This window comes from Bombina bombina, chromosome 5, assembly GCF_027579735.1.
Source record: "Bombina bombina isolate aBomBom1 chromosome 5, aBomBom1.pri, whole genome shotgun sequence".
NCBI classification, from domain to species: Eukaryota; Metazoa; Chordata; class Amphibia; order Anura; family Bombinatoridae; genus Bombina; species Bombina bombina.
This window is the reverse complement of record NC_069503.1, coordinates 227,853,261-227,875,348: the sequence shown is the minus strand read 5'-3', so window position 1 is coordinate 227,875,348 and position 22,088 is coordinate 227,853,261. Positions and strand designations below refer to the sequence as shown.

Genomic DNA, 22,088 nt, shown 5'->3' with positions numbered 1-22,088 from the left:
GTATGTACGTGTATGACTGTGTGTATATGTATGTGTACGTGTGTATATGTATGTGTGTGTGTATGTGTACATGTATGTACGTGTATGACTGTGTGTATATGTATGTGTACGTGTGTATATGTATGTGTGCGTGTATGTGTACGTGTGTATATGTATGTGTACGTGTGTATATGTATGTGTACGTGTGTATATGTATGTGTACGTGTGTATATGTATGTGTACGTGTGTATATGTATGTGTACGTGTGTATATGTATGTGTACGTGTGTATATGTATGTGTACGTGTGTATATGTATGTGTGCGTGTATGTGTACGTGTGTATATGTATGTGTACGTGTGTATATGTATGTGTACGTGTGTATATGTATGTGTACGTGTGTATATGTATGTGTACGTGTGTATATGTATGTGTACGTGTGTATATGTATGTGTACGTGTGTATATGTATGTGTACGTGTGTATATGTATATGTATGTGTGCGTGTATGTGTACGTGTGTATATGTATGTGTACGTGTGTATATGTATGTGTACGTGTGTATATGTATGTGTACGTGTGTATATGTATGTGTACGTGTGTATATGTATGTGTACGTGTGTATATGTATGTGTACGTGTGTATATGTATGTGTACGTGTGTATATGTATGTGTACGTGTATATGTGTGTGTGCCCTTACCCAGTTTTGTAACAACTGTAAATCAGAAATAATGCATGTACTAAGAATATTTAGAATATTATTGTTACTGTTATCTTTAATTGTACCTTGCTGACAGATTCTGCAGCAATATACAGGGGATACAATAAATACAGACTAGATAGGGAAGTCATAATAGGACAGAGGGATTACAGGGCCCTACTGCCTAGAGAGTTTATAATCCAAAAAAACATTTATATACATCACATAAGAGCCAATAAAAAGCTTCTAAATTGATCATTGCTAGGTTTGAGTGTTAGATCAGACTAATTCCACTGGCACGTTAGACAATCTACACCAAAAAATGTTATTTAAAAAAAAAAAAAAAAGATAATCCACCACTGCTATATTAATATACTTTTTACCTTTGTAATTACCTTGTATTTAAGCCTCTGCAGACTTCCCCTTATCTCAGTTCTTTTGACAGACTTGCATTTTAGCCAGCCAGTGCCCCTCATAAATAACTCCACGGGAGTGAGCACAATGTTATCTATATGGCACACGTGAACCAGCTCAGTCTAACTGTGAAAAACTGTCAAAATGCACTAAGTTAAGAGGCGGCCTTCAAGGGCTTATAAATTAGCATATGAGCCTATCCTAGGTTTAGCTTTTAACAAAGAATACCAAGAGAACAAAGCAAATTTGATGACAAATGTAAATTGGAAAGTTGTTTAAAATTACAAGCCCTATCTAAATCCTGAAAATTTAATTTTGACTGTCCCTTTAAACACATTTATGTTGACCCTTTGACCTTAGCCAGAGTGATCAATTTTATTGTCTTCTACTAATATAGCCATAGAGCGCTTATATCTGTGATTTTTTTCCCCCCACACATCTTCAAAAGCCATGGTTGGTGTCATGTGAACATTTTTGTTCCAGTATATATATGAATAAGAGAGGGGACTGAACGCTCTTTTCTAGTATGTGATATTTTTATATGGATAAAAAAATATATATTTTAGAAATGAAAAATTATCAATAATTTGGGAATCCATATACCTGCTAGTGAATATAAAATCAAAGGTGACCAATTGGTAGCCATGTGAACATAATCACCTAAGGGCATTTTAAATACTAGCACATTAAACAGTAACTATAAATAGTGTCAGGGAGATCGTTATCCATTGAGCCAAAAATAGCATGTTTGAGCTCAGGGTAATTGTTTATTATAATTGTTTTATTTTTAACTACAAACATTATTTTTTTTTTTTAAAGAATAGAACTATTGTGACTGTTGAATCAGGATTCTACCTAACGATTTGCACTTGCGAGAATCCCTTGAATTTTTAAAACTAACGTGAGCAATAATGAATTTTTTATAACCTTCAGCAGCATCTGCATAATAAAACAGTGAAAAGACCTGATTGCTAATCAGGAGATAATATGGTGTTGTGTTATACACCTGCAGGTGAAAGCCATTAACCCTTAATGAACCCCATTAAGGTATTTTGACTCATTGTGTTTAGTATTATTGTGGGTATTTCTTGAAATAAATTCCTGTTTTTGTGCTTATGTCTGTAGGTAGTTAAGAGTATTTCCTGCTCTGATTGTGAGCAAGGGATATTGTGACTATTCGATGATTCAAATGAAATCTGTATAGCTTGTATATTGTACTTGTATTTGCCAGTGTCTGCATGACTTGGCGGTTGATTCTACATTAAAGGGATATTAAAAAACAAATATATTAAATAAAAGTAAACATAAAATGAAACATATTGTATAAAAAACAGCAAATAACTTACTTGTTTTCTTGCATAAAACATCATCAGTGTGATATGGGAGCTGACATTTTTAAAACTTAGGTTACATTCTGACTGAACTAGGCATGAGCAAGTCTGACTCCCTGTTATCTAGTCTATTCACTTTAAGAGATATGAAACCCAATTTTTTTTCCCCTTTCTCATTTCTCCTATTATCATTTTTTCTTTGTTCCCTTGGTATCTTTATTTGGAAAAGCAGGAATGAAAGTTTAGGAGCCCGCCCATTTTTAGTTCAGCACCTGGATAGTGCTTGCTGATTGGTGGCTAAATGTAGCCACCAATCAGCAAGCACTACCCAGGGTGCTAAACTAAAATTGGGCCTAGGAGTAAATTAGAAAGTTGCTTAAAATGGCACGCTCTAGCTGAATCATATCATATCCCTTTAATAGTGACCAGCTTAGAAGTTTTATGACATCAGGTTAAGATGATCCTTCCTACAGAGGTCCCTTCCTCTTTGTAAGGCTGTGACAGGAAGTAAATGACACTGCACAAATGTAGGAAAAAATAAATAAATGATAAAATTAATTTAAATAGATGAATAATACATATTGTGATTATTTCTATTAAGTATAAGACACAGCTTAGTGCTTTTTTAATACAACAGTGAATTACACTGTTTAACAACATCCATGTAAGTTACAGTGATTCAATAACTGTTATTGTCACAGGTAATGGCAAATGGATACCTTGGGGAGGTGCATCAGTAATTAGATTAAAAGGTTACTTATCGAATTGCCAAAAACATCATAAAATTGCTGCTGCTTCTCACTTTTATATGTATCTTGTGTCACAGCGTTTGTTGCCTATCTTTTTAATATTAATAATAATAATTTGCGATTTATATAGCGCTTTTCTCCCTGTGAGACTCAAAGCACTTTACAAATATACCAACATAAGACATAAAAATTAGGAGTTTCTGAAGGTCAGATAAGCGGACTGAATGTCTGATGGAAGAGGTGGGTCTTTAGCTTTTTTTAAAAGTCTGTAAGGACGGTGCCTCTCTGATTGCGCACGGTAAAGAGTTCCAGAAAGTAGGAGCAGCGTGGCCGAATGCTCTGGAGCCTGAGTTTGTCCTTATTCTTGGCACTGAGAGGAGTGATGTGTTGGCTGACCTAAGTGAACGGGATGGGATGTAGGGTGTCAGGAGCTCTTTCAGGTACTGTGGGCCTTGGTTGTTTAAGGCTTTGAAAGTCAGCAGGCCAATTTTAAAATATGTTCGCCATTTAATTGGAAGCCAATGCAGGGAGTGGAGAACAGGTGTTATGTGGCAGGAGCGAGTTTGATTGGTCAATAGTCTGGCTGCTGTGTTTTGTACTGTCTGAAGGTGATGGAGTTCTTTTTTTTGGAGGCCCAAGTAAAGTGCATTGCAGTAATCTAGCCTAGAGGATACAAATGCATGGATTAAAGTTGGCATATCATCCTGTGGAATTAAGTGTTGTATCCTGGCTATGTTTTTCAGATGAAAGTAGGCAGATTTTATTACGGAGGAAATCTGCTGTTTAAAAGATAGTCCAGCGTCAATCAGCACTCCAAGGTTTCGTACCTTTGCTGAACTAACGAGTTTAGAACCTCCAAGCTCCAGGCCAGTTGGGTGATCGTGGGATATTTTTGATGCCCGGGGTCCCCTCACCAAGACTAACTCTGTTTTGTCCGGGTTCACTTTGAGACAGCTAGCATTCATCCATTCTATGAGGTCTGTTAAGCAACTGTTTATGTGGCATGCTGGGTCTGTAGTATCTGGAGCAAAGGAGAAGTAGAGTTGTGTGTCATCAGCGTAACAATGATACCTTAGGCCATGTCGGTTAATGATGTCCCTCAGTGGTAGTAAGTACATTTCGAATAGCATGGGAGACAGGTTAGAGTAAGATAAAAGAAAATAAAAAGGTTTAAAAGGAACGAACAAGTGTAAAAAGTTATTTTATAGATTCTACATTTGCATTATACATTATTTATTTTACAGTATGCACTATTTATTATATATTATTATTTTCAAAAGTTATCTGATCTTAAAGGGACATTAAACACTTTGAGATAGGAATATAAAATGATAATATATATATATATATAAATCTGCTATATACTTTAATTGTTTATTTTTCCCCCTTTTCTGTAATTCCATTTTAAAATTGTGAGCTTTTCAGTTCCTGTTAGAAATGGAAGTGCAGAACACTGTTATATTCCACACAGCCATTGACTGCACACTCTAGTGACCTATTTATACCTTTCCCTAAATTGGCCACAGCAGAGAATGTAACCTAAGTTACAACATGGCAGCTCCCATTGTTTTATAGACATAAGAACTTTACACTTATTTTGTCAATATTTAAACAGCTAATGAAACTTAAAAAAATACATCTAAATGTTATTCTTATACTAATCTTTTCTTTGAATACATCATTCTATGCAACATTTATTTAGTGTTTAATGTCAGTTTTATTAATTTACAATATGTAATACGGCCCCTTATTGCAAATGTTTTGACAACTCTGTTTTACGTTTTGTTTTCAACTTGTTGATATCTGATAACCCTTTGACTGACTGAGAAGATGCAATGTATTCTAGCTCTTTCTAGAAGCTATAAAGTTAAATATGAGACTAAAATGAGAGCCCTTTCTCTTTTTCTTCAGTTTGTGATGTGCATAATTTGATGTAATACATTATGGCCAAGTTAAAGAAAAACTTTAAAGAATTGTTTGTCTGATTTATAAAAATAGCCCACATTCTCTAATCGCCAGCTCAGGAGAGCTAAGCAAGCCTAAAAAGGAAAGTAGCAATCTTGGCAGACGGCCGCAATATAAAAAAGGTCTGTCAAGTTCTAAAGAGTTAGCACACTCGTGGTAAATAATGTCTGGTAACGCTGCATCAGTATTTGCCTTCATACTTCTCTTTGCGTAGTTTACCCCATAGCTGCTAAGGTGTTAAACTTGCCAGTTCATGAGCACACTTTCTCTTTACCAATCCAGCTAAACTGATTTATTCAGAGTCTTTGTTTGTATAGGACATTTGGTTTATAGCAGGAGAGGGCTTTGCTCTTGGCGTATTCCCTCCCCCAAAATCTCCCTTCAGCTGCTTTCTGATTACACACCTGCTTCCACTTGTCAGCAGGTCATAGACCATCAACAAATTGAAAAACAAAATACTGCAATTCTTATCCCCGAAATCAAATTAAAATACAGAAAAGAAAAAGTATGAAATAGTAAAGAAAAATTCAAATGACCTAGGATCTATTTTTTTACTTTAAATTTACTTGGATATTATCATTATTTTGACAGTCATTATTCTTAAAAAAATGTCCCTCATAAATTAATTCATTTACTGATTAAATATAACATTATATATGTAATATTTGTTTTGCCTGATTTTGCTGTAAAATACACCTAAAAATTGTTTCATTCCTTCTAGAGTGTTTGCAATTTTTTTTGAGTTCCACAGCACCTTTATATTCAATCTTATTTTATTAAGACATAGTACAAACATGCAGCATTTCGGCCTCAGTGACCTTAATCATGCATATCTAGAGTGTTTGTAGCTCCAATTATGACTTAAAAACAAGATTTATGCATTCAAATTAAAGGGATACTAAACCCAATTTTTTTTCTTTCATGATTCGGATAGAACAGGTAATTTTAAGAAACTTTCTAATTTACTCCTATTATCAAATTTTCTTCATTCTCAAGGTATCTTTATTTGAAGAAGCAGGAATGTAAAGTTTAGGAGCCAGCCCATTTTAGGTTCCCAGTACCTGGGTAGCGCTTGCTAATTGGTGGCTAAATATAGCAGCAAGCGCTTTCAAGGGTGCTGAACCAAAAATGGGCCGCCTCCTGAACTTTAAATTCCTGCTTGCTCTATTAAATTATTAATAAAATTAATAAAAGAAAAAAAATTGGGTTTAGTGTCCCTTTAAGCATCCAAACAAATTCCATTTAAAGCGATGCACTCCTTTAAAAAAAGTACCTTTTAAGATCTGTACTAGGAGTGCTTCTTTACATGCAAAGGTGGGTGGTACAGCCGATCATTGTATAACACCCTCTCCTTTAACTAGAGCATGCTCCCACAGCTGAGCGCAAGAGGTTGTGAATTAGCTCATCACAAGTCTCTAAACGCAGGAGTGTGCTCTAGTTACTGTCACACAGGTATAGCTCACTTTACAGCGCTTCACTTTACAGCGCTTCACTAATACAGCGCTTTGTGAAGCTGAAGTTCAAACTCCAAAGATTTTTCACCAGTGCTGTAATCATCGTGAGATTGTAAGAAAAGTGGCTGGCACCATTTTGTTATGCTTAGTTCACTCTGTTTACAGAATTGCAGTGCAATCTGTGTCTCAGTGCTATAGTATGGCTAATTTTACTACAGTAATTGTCACTATTTTACAGGTACAGTTTCTATTGAATACTAATTGAATACTGTGCTGTGCTAGTGTTAAACTAAACGTAGCACTATAGCACGCCTAATATATGTTAGTTCAAACAAGTTTTTAAACACACTGGCAAGTGAAAAGAAAACTAAAACTGCCTTGTTTCCCTTTAAGGCGGTTTTCACTTTACAGCGGGGCCCCGGTCCCTAACCCGCTGTATAAGCGGTGTATACCTGTATATATAAACTTCCTCAAGAGGTAGTAATGACAAACACTGTGGGGGACTTTAAAAATGCCTGGGACAAGCATAAGGTTATCCTGCGAACTAGATAAGTTTATACTTTTATAGGCTTGCTGGGCCTATGGCTTATCTTCAGTAAATATCTATGTTTCTATATACTTTTTTATGTACTTGAAGGTCTTATTAAGAAATTGATATTTTGACAAAAGCCATGTGATAACCAGAGGGTCATGTGACCACTTACTGTAAACAGGAGAGATCACTTGCCCCCTAAGGGCTAGATTTATTAAGCCCCTACGGCAGCAAGTTCTCTCAAGAACTTGCTCGCCGTCATTTATCAAGCAGCGGTCACCAGACTGCTGCTTCCTTAGCCTCTTCGCCACCTCTAATCTGGCGAAATTCAATCTCCTCGGTCTAGTCAGACCGAGGAGATTGACAGCTCCTGCCCGCGCATGATTGGCTGTGCTCGAGCAGGGGGCGGGATTGCACGCGAGCGCAAAATTGCGCTTGTGTGCAATGCCGAATAGCTGCGGGTATTTTCGCCCCGCCACAGTCGAGCTGAGGCGTACAGGGGCGCGTATACACACATTAAGCATACAATGGTATTCTTGTTTAATGTGATAATATACACAAAATATGCTATTGAAAAGTCAAATCTTAAATGATGAGCTATAACAGTGGTTGTTCAACGTATTACTCCTATATATGATTTGCATACAATGGTTTTCTTGTTTAACGTGATAATTACACGCTGCCACCATAACTGGATCCAATTTTAAGACTTGAAGACTTCATATACTGTGTTGGGGACTTGCACATGCCATTATCTCGTACTGAAAAAAGCTCTGATACACTGTAATTTCTAACATTATCACTTATTTCTGCAGCTCTATATGTTTGCGGCTAATCATTTTTACTTGATTACTGTATGAAGGTAAGATATCTGAGACACCTCACTTAACTTCACTCATACTGCTGGGCTGCCTACGGCCGGGGTAGCCTAGTAGAAACCACGCATGTGTATTTATATATAGTTATATTTTGGGGTATCTTATGTACACAGTTATAACTAGGTCCCTTAGACCATTCCTATTAAAACAGGCAGCAGAGCTGTAGAGACAAATATACCTCCTACTTAACAAAAGAACTACATATTATCTCAGGAATTTAGTCGCTATGCCATTTATTTCATGCCACTATACAAGGGCCATTTAACACCTACTGTGTTTACTTAATAAGTGCACTTTGTGCCTATAGGAATACTACCTTATCAATAACGGTAATTTAGTATTTTGCTCTATTCCATTTTTTCTGACCCTATTAAGTTTATTCTGTTATATTCCCTACAGTCTTTATATGCAAGAGGTGTACTACCTAAATTATCCCCCTATGATGTTGTTTTAAGTAGCCTCCATACTTAACAGTCACCTACATTGCCACTGACTTCTCCCTCTTTCCAGCAGTCTTCAGCGGTGGCTCCCCCCCCCCCCACACACACACACATATTTGTTTATTGGATAAACAAAGGAACACAGATTCCATGAAACTTTTCCCTAAACTCCAATTATTTGATTCAATTTTAAGAAGCATACATTTAGAGTAATTAATCTAAGTGGTACAAGACTTGGGACAGATGCATAGAGTAATGACCTAAAGGCTGATACTATATAAGGTAAACTTTTTGTGTAGTACATGGTACTAATCAGTTAAACGTATTCTATTTTATATTTTTATAGTACCTGTTAGCTTTATATAGGAATTGGTATGTGCTTCTTTCCTTTTGTTTTCCTTTCAAATATTACCCCCCCCCCCATAATAATGATCATAAGGGTCTTCTAGAAGGTAATTTTACGGTACTGTATAGAAGGAGTGTGTTGGTTTGAACTCTTGTGTGTTTGAATATTTATATCCTGCTACATATATAAAGAGAAAAATTATTTGAGGTTTAACTAATAGTTTACTACAAGAGCACCACTATAAACTGAGGTCCACATGGATTGTGTCAACATAGATTTTATGTTTTTGTTTTCTCAAAGATGTATAATGTGGACAGTGATTTTGCTGTAACAGTCTGAGTACTTGCAAAACGCTGCTTGTGTCATTTGTCAAATGTGAGTTACACTTGTTAAATTTTGATATACCTCAATAAAAAATAATGTTGAAAAGTAGCATTCTATCTAGGGTTGCACTGATACCATTTTTTTATGACCAAGTATAAGTACCGATACTTGTTTTCAAATACTCGCCGATACCAATTACTGATACTTTTTTTTTTTTTATGTCATGTGACAGTTTACCAAGCACAATACAGACTAATTATTTAAGATTCCTTCTTTATAATTATAAAGGACTGTAAAAGACATTATGAAATAATAAAACAGTTTTATTTTTCACAAAGTTCACTGAACATGTTTATAAATAAAAAATATTACAATAAAATATTAAATTTAAAGGGGTGATGCAATTGGGTTGTAGGGCTGTTATATAACATCAATCTGACATTTGTATGAAGGCTCGACTCTAAGTTGAACAGTCTTTCACTTTCCACACTACTGCATGGTGCAGAAATATATTTTTGGGCCATTTTAGCCAGAGCTGGAAATCTGTTTATTAACTGCCCAGTACTTCAGGAGTTTGTCTGAACGAGGTACAGTGATCTCTACTACAATAATACAAATAACAGCAATTTGTATTTGCAGAACAGTAGTAAACAATTTTTTTTTAGTTTAGTCTCCATTCCAGTTTAAAATGAAATGGGAACATGCAGTTTGAAAAAACGCCACAAGATGGGTAGGAAGTGGAGGTATCGATTTAAGTATCGGTGCATTTGCACGAGTACAAGTACTCATGCAAATACTTGGTATCGGTGCAACCCTAATTCTATCCATAGCTCTCCACTGCCTGGGAGAGTCTTGGGACATCATGTGCGATTATTAGTGATGTATCAACAAACAGAGGGAAGGGAGTTCAAGTGGTGTGGTTATTTGCAGGAAGTTAACAATACTCTGTATAAGCAGTCACTGTCAGACTCTTGCTGCAAGCGCTATATCCTGTAAGAACCTTCAATAAAAGAAGCAACTTCACAAACACTGTAGAGGGGCCCCCCTTGACCTCACCCAGTGTGTGCTTTACGGATCCAGTCCTTACGATTAAATATACTTGGGTTGTATCCCAACAAGCAATAACCATTAATTACCATGGCACATACCTCCGTTCGTTAGGTGATCACTGGCTACCATCGCGGAGCGGTTTAGCCTGTATCATTGTTCTGTTCAATACGGTTTGTGTTAAGTGCTCCTGTGCGCCTTCTGGTTGTGGCGTTTCTGATAACATAACCAAGAAAATAACCAATAACCAATAACCAAGAAAATACAAGAAGCACAGAGTGTATTGCAAGCAAAAGTGTTTTATTGGATGAACAATTCAAAAGTAGTAAATAACAAACAAAGTGTTGGAGGACTGTGCCCCCGGGATAAAATACAGGTGGATGTAAAAAAGAGGCTGTCATACAATATGGCTGACGCGTTTTGGCTCTCGCCTTACTCCTGGCCAAGCTTGGAGTAAGGCAAAATTTTCTTGGTTACGTTATTGGTGATGTAATCAATGCTACAAAAAAAATCTTTCAAGGGGTATATTTGCCTCAAAATGTTAATATGATGTTATTAGAAATTAAACCAAAATTGAAACCATTTATTAAAATGAAACATCGGTATCAGCTACACCTGTATGTGATTATGTGATTGTGATCAAAAGGGGGAGTGGCCATTCAAGGTCTGGGCCTCACTGAACTGTGTTTCCATTCTTCAAGATAGGGCTTGGTGCATTTACTGGGTGCTAGGGCCTGTTTTATAGGCACCCTAGTTCAGGGTGGATATGGTTAAAATCATGATTTTAAATCACTAGTCAGTAAGGCTTGATTTAAATCCTGGTTTTCTACATAAAGTTTCATTTTTGCTGGTTGTTATAATCAAAATATTTATAACCAAATAACGTTTTAAGTTTTAGAATAACATTTAACTACTACTTCAGTTATATCGAACAATTGACTAATTTTTTAAATTTATTTTTTGTTTAATTGCATGCTCTGTCTGAATCATGAAATTTTTTTGAATTTAGTGTCACATCAAAGATAAGGGGTTGATTCTGTGTACAAAGATTTGCAGAGGAACACATTTGCTGAAAGGAAGAGGCATGCTATCTCTGCAGATACAAAATCACAGTTTTGAGAACTGCAAAACCAAGCATCTATGATAATATCTTCTTGATGGAAAAATTGCCAGGAAAAATCTCTGGGAGAGCATGACATTATGAATGGATTAATAGAATTAAATTACTAAAAAATGTCAACATTGCAGCTATGAATGCACAGCCTCATGATACATAATTAAAAACTAATCATTATTTCAGGATGAATAATCTATGGAATATAATATTTCTTAAATAGAAAACTATCTTTAGATAGATTTCTCCTCAAAAAGCAGATTTAAATTATTATTATTTTTTTTTACAAAAATTTGATTTAAATAAAAAAAACATTTTTTTTTAAATGTATTGATTTTTTAAACTTGTTGGTTTTCATCTACCCTGCCCTAGAGCTCTATTATTTATCATCCTCTGGAATCAATGTTAACACAAGGAAATGGCCCTCGATACCACTGGAGTGTTTGGCTATTAAGGAATGCTGTTTTCTATGTGTTTAACATCTTCTAAAGTGGCCATTTGCAAGCAATACACAGTGAATGTTGACTAATAGTGTATGCTGCCGATTGGTTGTCCATCCACTTGAGGCTTTTTTTTTATTTTTTATTGTACAACCAATCAGAAGTTTCCCAATTGAAACTAAGCAGAGCAAGCTCCCACATTTCTGCTCTAGCTGCTCAGTTTCAATGCAGCGGTACAGCTTTTGATTGGCTTACTGCCCAGTGACAGTTTAGTGAGACAAAAACCTCAAACAGATGGGCGGTTATGCAAAATGACTAACATGCACTCATGAGAGTCTTAAATGATATCAAAATAAACATTCCCAAAATATTCAACAAAATAACATCTACATTCACTGCAATGGTTTAAAAGGCACATTTGCTGACCCTTTACATTTCTTTATCTAAGTTTGAAGTGTAATTACTATACCTACTTGTTGTTCGTTAATAATCAGCAATGACTTATTCATTATCCATTGTTTTTGCCTAGGTTCATTTACTGCGTGTATTCATTTGATGGCTGAGGAAGGGTGTGGAGGAAATGTGATATTGTATGACAAATGTGCTGTAACTATTTTAACTTAGGCCTCCTTTGTGCAGGCGACATACTTTTATTCTATTTGTAACATGGAAAATAATCCATGAACTCCAACTATCCACTTAAACTATTCAAGGAATCCCTCTTTACCTTTTTTTGTTTTTTAATTTATGCATTCTTGCTTTCAGCACCTCTTCTGGTCTCAGAACTTTAAAGCAGATATTTCTACAGTTTCCTATCCCACGGGGATTCCTTCAACTCTGCTGTAATGGAATTTGATGCAAGTCCTCTGGTTTTCATTTCAGTTTCTAGTTTATAGATACTCTTGAGTGAGATACTTCCTGGTTTTTATAGAGCATTTAAAGGTCTGTATAAACAGGAAGTTGCAACAGATTACTTTTCTGCTAGCTTCCTGTTGGCCGTCACGTTTCTCTAGTTTTATTTTTGCAATAAATAGGAAAACTATTACAACTGATTTGAACAGCAGACGTGATCTTCCAATATTAGTATTAGTAATAGTTTTCTCATTATACTATAGATAGTTTTCAATATTATATTTAACATTGTTCTATAATTCCAGTCCTAAGGACCCACTAACAGGTCACAGGGACATGAAACCCAGAAATTTTCTGATATGTTTCAGACAGAGCATGCAATTTTTTTTTTTCCAATTTACTACTATTATATAATTTGCTTTGTTCTCTTGGTTTCCCTTGTTGAAAAAGCATACCTAGGTAGGTTCCGAATCTGGGACCTAGCTGCTAATTGAAGGCTGCACTACATACCTCTAATTATTGGCTTATCAGTGTTTTCTGCTAGCTCTCAGTAGTGCATTGCTGCTCCTTTAATAAAGGATACAAAGAGATTGATGCAAAGTTGATAATATAAGTAAATTGGAAAGTTATTTAAAATTGTATTTTCTATCTGAATTATGAAAGAAAGTTTTTTGGTTTCAAACCCCTTTAAGCATATCTGAACTATAGCACATAGTTATTAAAGGGGTACTAAACCCCAATTTTTTTCTTTCTTTCATAATTCAGATAGAGCATGCAATTTTAAGAAACTATCTAATTTACTCCTATTAGAAATTTTTCTTTGTTCTCTTGCTATCTGTATTTTAAAAGCAGGAATGTAAAGCTTAGGAGCCAGCCCCTTTTAGGTTCAGCACCCTGGATAGTGCTTGCTTACTGGTGGCTACATTTAGCCACCAATAGGCAAGCGTAACCCAGGTTCTGAAACAAAAATAGTCTGTCTCCTAAGCTTTACATTCCTACTTTTTAAATAGAGATAACAAGAGAATGAAGAAAAATTGATAAGAGGCAGAAAGTAGAAAGTTGTTTAAAATTGCTTTCTCTGTCTGAATCATGAACAAAATTTTTTGGGTTTAGTACCCCCTTAACTTGTTCTTAACCATGGTAATCTTAAAAATTCTTAAAATTGAAGACCAATAATATAGACAACTAGTAAAGTAAAAACAAAAGTATACCACACCCTGTACATAACTCTTAAAGAGACAGTAAACGCCTATTTTCAGTAAGAAACCCACCCATGTATACTGTTTTTTTTATTCTAGCAGACCAAGCAGATTCAAACTATACTATTCTTTTATGTATAAATATATATATTATGACAACTCCACAACAAACAGTGTTAAACAAAATGTATAGTTTTCATTACAATTTGAATAAACAAAGTTGTAAAAAATAGTGCGTGTTTTTCTAAATTCTGTAGTCAACAAAAGAGTTTATCCTCTATCCTATATATAAACGCCTTTGGTATATTTATATAACCTTTGATCTGCACATAGGAGCTCCCATGAGCCTCTGCTCAAATAAATGCTCATTTATTCACCCCAGGTGATTTCTATTACCACAGTGATCACCTGGCTATTAAAACCTATATAGGGGCTTCTACTCTTTAAAACAAGGGGTCAGAAAAGTATGTTTTTTAATTTTATTTTTTAAAGTGTTTAAACTGTATATCTGTAATAAGGTTGCCAGGTGTCCATTATTTAACCGGACAATCCAGCATTTTAGCATATGTCCAGTAAAATCTATACAAAAATACTGTCCAGTTTTTTTAAAGTCCTTTGAAAGCTAAATCTTAAAGGACCAGTTAATACTGTACATTTGCATAATCACCAAATTGAAGATAACAAGATAATGCAAAAGCACTTAGTCTGAACTTCAAAAGAGTAGTAGATTTTTTTTTCTGACAATTTTAAAAGTTATGTCTATTCCACTCCCCCTGTACCATGTGACAGCCATCAGCCAATCACAAATGCATACACGTTTTATTCTGTGAATTCTTGCACATGCTCAGTACGAGCTGGTGACTCAAAATATTTAAATATAAAAAGACTGTGCACATTTTGTTAATGTAAGTAAATTGGAAAGTTGTTTAAAATTGCATGCTCTATCTGAATAATCAAAGTTAAGTTTTGACTTGAGTGTCCCTTTAAATACTTTATATGCTTTTATACATTACAAGAAGCAACGCTGCACATGCACTGCTTAATTTGTTGCTGGCAGCCAAGAATGGTAAAAAAAAACCCACCTATATTGTGTGTTACTGACGGTCTTGGTGCTCTGTATAAGTTATGTGTAGTTAATGGGGTAAAAAAACAATGCTCAGTATTTTTACTTGGAGCAATGGGGGTGCAGAAATACTGCTCTGTATGTACTACTGGCAGTCAAAGGGGGTTAAATTAATGCTGTGTTTGTTTTACTGTCAGACAAGGGGATAAAATCACTGCTCAGTTATGAAAAATATATAAGGTAGGGCCTAAGAGAAATCCATTTTGTGACGTCACCTACCACCAGTACCCAGACACCTATTATTATTATTATTATCAGGTATTTGTAGAGTGCCAACAGATTCCGACCTACAGGTCGTTCAGTATTTTTCTGGTGAATAGCTGGCAATTCTAATCCCCAAATCACATACTGTTTGAAGGTGCACATGATTGCATATGGGGTGGGGGTTTCTGGGTCTTAAAGTGATGATAAATCCTAGCATTTCAAAAATGCTAGAATTTACCATTACTAAAAATAAATAGGACTTTCTGTCATCACTTTATAAAAAAGTGTGCTAAACTTACCCTTTCTGTGCCACAGCCTCCTCGCTAAACTCAGCAGTTCTGGCCACTCACGGCACAGCGTTCTAAGGTGACATTTCCACCTCTAAACTAATAACCATACTAGCATACAGAACAGTGCCATATGACTCTAGAACAGCTATTGGTTTAACGGTGGAAACGTTACCTCATTAAAAAAGAGTGGGTAAGAGAAAGGTATAAAGTGATGACTGAAGTCCTATTTATTTTTAGTGATGGTAAATCCTAGAGTTTTTAAAACACTAGAATTTACCATCACTTTAATGGAGCTGAGATCATGAGAGTTACATTTAGCCCCATCCAGCATTTTTGGATTTCTGTGGCGTGGTGATGTCACTTGCATCCCTGGATTCCCCTGGCAAATGCCAACCTCCATCGCCACCCCGTAACAGGCCTTAAGTGTAGCGGGGGGGGGGGGGGCACAATCAGCTCAGAAAAGAACGCCCCGTCCATTGACAACACTAGACTTCTTATATCTTGTCAGACTGTTACATTCCTAGTTTCTCCTAGGCTGCACTTGATATCTTTCTAAGTGCCAGTCCAGAAAACTCACTGTGTACACATGATGACAGCAGATTATGGTTGTTAGAACCTGCAATATCATAAGGGTAGTGCAGACTGACTAGAGATCTTGATTAAATTGAGCTTAATTATACTTTAATATAAGAGATTTTAAGTTTCTTATTAAACTCTTAAAAGTGAATATGAAGGATTTGGCATAAATTTAAAATGCTCTGATAAAATAGAATTTTAATTGTAACCTGCTTTATTTGCACTGGATTGTCTGATTTTGCTATTTTGTGTACCAACAAATGATATCATTTTTTTCTAGACAAAAATAGCTTTCTATTGATATAAGTCAGTGATCGATAACTTTCTAAGAAACAGGGTCCGAAGATCAGTATTTTAGGGGCTGCATATGTATGTATGGCTACACACAATAATATATTTCCTAAAGATACGAGTGGCATAAGGCCTGATTTAGGTAAGGTTGCAGGCTATCCTTTATTTGCTGTTTTACCCTCCAGAAGGCTTTTTTTAGTTGTGGAACCTTGTTTGTCCACCACTAGAGTTCCCCAAAACACACATATTTGGTTCAGCTTTTCTTGGGGCTCACAAAAACTAGGCACAATATTAGTTTTGCTTTTTCCCAGTGAGCACCAAATCCCTAGTGAAGAGGGCTGCATGTGGCCCTAGGCCGCCAGTTGGCCATCCCTGATATAAGGCAATAATTAGTATCTTTTTGAATATATATTTTTTACCAATTATTAGCTGTTTTAACTTGTTAAATAAAAATACTAAATATTTGTATTTTATTAATTATATAGATCACATATACACAGTTACATTACAGTTATTTTACTATACTTTTTTTAACACAGTTTATGCCATGCATAGTAAAAGTGCCTAATACTTACAACTCTCTGATGTCAGGTCCTGGTGCTGCAGGGAACCTCAGATGATGTCATCAGTGATGCACTGGGATGCTGCAAAAGACTAATGGTACAAAAAGTAATAGCCTCTTCAACTAACAAAAAGCCATGAATTTAATAGAATAAAAGTTAAAAAAAAGCAAGTGTTAGTTCCTCAGATAGATGTTTAATTCAGATGTGGGTGTGGGGTGGCACACATAGAGCTGTATTTTTAGACGTGCACACACCTTTAGACTATATGGATGTGCACATGAACAAACAATGGAAATAAGTGCAAGAAGAAAATGTAAATTTGGGTTTCATATCCCTTTAACAAGTTACTATTATGTGCCAGTACATTTTATAAAGCCTATAGCCTTTTTTTACCAATTGTGTACAATGTTATAGTTGTGTTTTTCTTCCAGTGGTTGGTTTAACCAGATATGTTAAGATTATGATGAAATAAGTTCTACATTCATGAGCATATAGGAGGCCACGTCTTTGAATCAATATTCTATGAACAATGTCTGCAGTGTAATCAATAGTACTAACTTGCCTTCCTATAAATGACCCCATCTTCCTTATAACTAACTTCTTGCAAAGCCTCTGACTAAAACTGCAAAACTAGTGCAAAAATAGCTGTAGCTTCTCGTTATTTGGTTCTATAATTCATTCAACCATCAACACTTTACATGCTGTAGGAGCGCTAATTTGTTTACTAGGTGGATTTTCTAGCATGGCCTTTTCATCCTCCCACATACTTGTGTTATTAGTTCACTTGAAACCCCTGGTAGCAGGCGGACACAGCTATGCAGGAACTGATTGCTGTGAAACATGTGGCTGCATTTATTTTTTAGGTGCAGTCCTGGGTGATGCAGATGATATCACACACATACCATAACACAGAGAAATAGCCTTGTATTATGTAACTTCCTGCTATGGGACTCTGCATCCACTGCTAGAGTCACTCATTTGTGTTTAGCATTTTTGACCATAAATAAAAAATGTGATGGAATTTCTTCCAACAAAACTATTTTTTTTATTTTTATTTTTAGTGGAAGGAAACCTGCTTATACTAACCTAGTTGAACATTAAAGTATTGTTTTATATATGTGTCAGAAATTAAGCAGTGCAAATCATAAGATCTGCAACCAAAAGTAAATGCATTAAAAAAATAAAATATTTGCACAATTTTGTTATTGTTTTGCAGTCAAGGGACATGTCTTTTGAGTGTGGTTTATCTTATCTGATTTGCAGCGGCCAATTTAGATTAATAAACTCCTGCACGGATCTAGCAATCACTGCAGCATGTGGGAGGGGCTAGGTTTCTAAATTTCACAGAATACAATACGACAAGGGTTGCCACCTCAGCCATGTTTTCTGGACACTTATAAGTTACACATGCTGCAGGGTGTGCAGAGGGCAACATGCATTGCGCAACTAAACAGCAAGCGAATAGTGACCCTGGACAACACTATTCATGTTCCTCTCTTCATACCCTGAAGCTTGTGTAACTCATAAGTGTCCAGGAAAACCTGGCCGAGGTGGCAACCCTAAATATGACCTCTCTGGAGGAAGTGGGAAAATAAAAACTTTAGATTTATATGACAGTAAAAGCAAGCAAAATAAATAATGAAAGGTTTTCACTATGTGTTATTAAACCTTTTATGGGGAATTCATGGGACGTTAAACTTATTTAAATATAAAATCTAAAGGTTTGAATTTTGAATATAAATCTCCCCCAAACAGAGGTTAGTCAGTTGGCAGACATCTGTAAACTACGCATACAGACTCGCACACTTAAATATTTAGTGATAAATCTTACACCAAAGACAGACTCCTTGTTTGAAGCTAATTACACTCATCTAATGTCCCACATAGTTAGTGACCTTTCTTCATGGAAAAATAAAAAGATCTCATGGTTGGGCAGAATCGGAATAATAAAAATGAATATTCTTCCACGTATTCTATATTATTTACAAACGTTCAGATAGGCAGGGCACTTATAGGGGCACAAAACGTGGGGTCACTGGGGTGGACCTCCACAAAAACTAGACCTAAATCAATCAGCTCCCACCCACTTCTACAGGAATTCTTTTCCCAATGGGACAAAATATTAATAGAGTACCCGCACATATCCTCAAACCCCTCCCCCTTGACACCATTTGCTTATAACCCAGACATCCCGTTCACAAACACCCAATACGTGAATTTAAATAATACACAAATAGGTCAGACGGCATTTTGTAGGCTAATAACAGATAAAAAACTTAAAAAACTTGAGGACCTAGAAAATTCCGAACTCAATATTTCATGGTACTTCCATATACAACTTCAGCACTATCTATCATCATGTAAGGTGTTGGAGAATATCACTAGACAACCAACTCTGTTGGAAACACTCTGTTTATTACCCTACACTCCAAAACACTTGATAACTATAATGTACCGCCTACTGACATCACATAAGGAAACTCCCTTGCCCACATATGTTGAACAGTGGAAACGAGAGCTAACATCTCCTCTCTCGGAGAAGGATTGGCAAAAAATATTCCACAATCATACAAAAGCATCGGTATCTGCCAGAATCCTTGAATCTAACTATAAATATTTGTCCCGCTGGTATCTTACGCCAGTCAAAATTAAGAAAATAGAGGGACTTCCGGGCGGCGGCCATCTTACAGGTCGCACTGAGCTTCAGCTCTTCAAGTTTTCTTCACAATTCACTAATTCTGCGAAGCAGATCAAGGACTATCTAATTTAAAATTGTGGAGGGACTTGTCTGTTGGTGTTCTGACTCGAGATATAGGGTTTTGGATCGTGGCACGGCTTAATTGCCCTCAGTACCGGATTATTTACCTTGAGGCCTTTCCCTATCACTGAAACCTCTACTGTCCCCACACTTAACTGTGCCTTGTGTGCACAGATTTCACTCTCACGCTTAGACTGTAATCACCATCTCTAAGGGGGAACAGCGTAGTGCAATTAAACGGCTATTAGAAAAGATTGTCCTCTGGAAGAGGATATACCTGATACATAGAACGCAAATGGAGGCGCTAGATCGATGGGAAACTGAGATGACCCAGACCATACATACCCACTTCGAGAAGGAGCTGTGCAGAATTATTTGCAGACCTCAGCTGCTTAAGAGAAGTGGTCGGAGGCCCGTTGACGGCTACCCAAACAGCAACTCCAGTTTTGTCCCGCCCTGCACCGACACGGCAAGCAACGAGATTACCCCCTCGGCCGAGTCTGTAAAGCTGGTCTCGGACCTACTTACCCTGCAGCATTCAACAAAGGTCTTTGGAATCCAAGGATGCTTGAGTGGCAACGCAGAGTCCTTTGCTTCTCAAGTGAATATCAAGCCGGGTCCTGGAGGAGGTACGGTGACCCTTTCGGGGGAGACTGAGGAGAGTACTTCTCTACGCAATGTATGCCAGACAGACGGAACTGTAGCAGAGGAACGGAAGAGGTCCTCCTCCCTTACACTCCTGGAGAAAGCAGAACAGGAGATTAAGAGCCTAAACTCCGAGGTGGTTACTCCTCGTCGACCGCTAGGCCCAGCCAATACCGGGACCGAGCAGGGAGGAGAACTATGTCCTGTCTCTGAGAGCCAGAATCTAATGAAAATAAAGCAATCGGTAGTACTGAGCCCCTGGAGCCGACAACTCTTATATCCAGGACACATTAACCCAATCAGTACCTCCAGCTCTGAACGTCAGGGTGTGGGTTGAGTAAGTCGTTTACACCAGGACTCCCCAACATTAGCGCATTTTAGTGATATTTTACTAGTCATTAAGGTAGCTATTCACAGCATCCTGGACTGTTATAATAAACTCTAAAGGAATATTGGTGAACTGCTGTACCTTTTCAGCGATATCCCAAGTCTTAGTCTCATGAAAACTTTTCACCTGAGATCTCACTAATAGGTTGAAATTGTCCATGCATCTCAACCGTATAATTTACATGTTTGACTAAAATGTTTTCGTTATAGTAGTATTGCAAACCATATGTGTTTTACAGTTAAGCCCTATAAGCATATACACAATAACACTGTCTAAGCTAAGTTAATGTTATTAAGGTGGTCAATACTTTATCTTGTTTTTACTGTATAACACCCCTTAGTGAAATATTTATATCCTGTAGACTTTATAATAATTAAGTCAGGTGAGAATAGGGTTCATATAATGGGCTGACATGTGGGACACGAAATAGTTCCTTTATTAGTCACTAGCTTTACTTTTGCATTGGATATTATCTACATGTGGGCAGAACTCCTCCTCTTTTCCTGAAGAGTTTACCAGACTGTACTGCTATTCCCACTGGAGTCACCATACTGCAACACCTATTATAATTAGGCCAGTAATGGAGGTTCCCCCATTAACATATAAGTCAGCTTTACCCAGAATGAACTAGCATGTGCTGAACATTGTCTTCCAGCCCCTAATATCTCTGTCCTTCAATTTATCTAGGCCTAAAAGCGACCACAACACCCTATAAGTTACTTAATTTATTAAATTCTAAGTACCCATACTATTACACCTAACATAAAACCTACACCTTAGACACTTTTATGCCTTCCTGGCGTCATAAGGCCCAAAAGCGGCCCGTGAAGCGACTACTATTTACATAAATCTTTTTCTTTAACCAAGAGGCCCAAGAGTGGCCAGTCAAGTAGTAGCATACCTTTGTTAGCAATATTGTAAAATTGAGGTTTTAGATGTTTAGGATTTAACACATTGTTTTCCTTCTTTACATCAATATGCAATGTGTAACCAAAATATTGTCATTATTGTCACATTACATTCATTGTGTGTCTTACCTTTTGCAAAACCTCAATAAAAATTATAAAAAAAAAAAAAAAAAAAAAATTAAGAAAATATACAAACAATCAGACGGGAGATGCTGGAGTGGATGTGGGGAACAGGGCACTTTTCTCCATATATGGTGGAGCTGTGAACTAGTGAAGCCATATTGGCACTCAGTTCTTGACATGATAGACTCCAAATTAAATATCACACTGAATAGAAGCCCGGACCTCCTGCTTTTTCATGGCTTACCTAAGCTAGTTGACAAATCCAAAAAGCACCTCCTTCTTATGATACTTAACGGCGCCAAATCCCTTATCCCAAAAAACTGGAAATCCGTTAGAGTACCTTTGGTCTCTGACTGGGAGAATCAGGTTGAAAGATACTTACTGCTTGAGCGATTCCGTTACATGAGAGATGACAGAATGGAATTATATGATATATCTTGGGGCTTTGGAGACCCCCA

General features: G+C 36.6%; 2 protein-coding genes across 5 annotated transcripts in view; one reads left to right on the top strand and one right to left on the bottom strand.

Moving 5' to 3' along the window:
- The window catches only part of ZEB1 (zinc finger E-box binding homeobox 1), a 288,560-nt gene that overhangs the window by 54,651 nt on the left and 211,821 nt on the right, over positions 1-22,088 (top strand). Inside the window, exon 1 of one of the 3 annotated variants that reach the window (XM_053713870.1) lies at positions 16,872-16,905. The exons of the other annotated variants lie outside the window; for them this stretch is intronic. Coding sequence (XP_053569845.1) covers positions 16,887-16,905 — 19 coding nt within the window. The 5' untranslated portion in view covers positions 16,872-16,886. Of the gene's footprint in view, positions 1-16,871; positions 16,906-22,088 lie in introns of those variants that run through there. 3 annotated transcript variants of the gene reach the window in all.
- Positions 3,030-22,088, bottom strand: part of LOC128660189 (uncharacterized) — a 67,867-nt gene continuing 48,808 nt past the window's right edge. The window contains exons 1-4 of one of the 2 annotated variants that reach the window (XM_053713872.1): positions 16,821-17,574; positions 12,438-12,654; positions 10,258-10,372; positions 3,030-4,191 (exon numbers count right to left, since the gene is read on the bottom strand). In XM_053713872.1, the coding sequence (XP_053569847.1) occupies positions 3,419-4,191; positions 10,258-10,288 (804 nt within the window). In that variant the 5' untranslated portion in view covers positions 10,289-10,372; positions 12,438-12,654; positions 16,821-17,574 and the 3' untranslated portion in view covers positions 3,030-3,418. Of the gene's footprint in view, positions 4,192-10,257; positions 10,373-12,437; positions 12,655-16,820; positions 17,575-22,088 lie in introns of those variants that run through there. The other variant, XM_053713873.1, reaches the window with a different exon arrangement.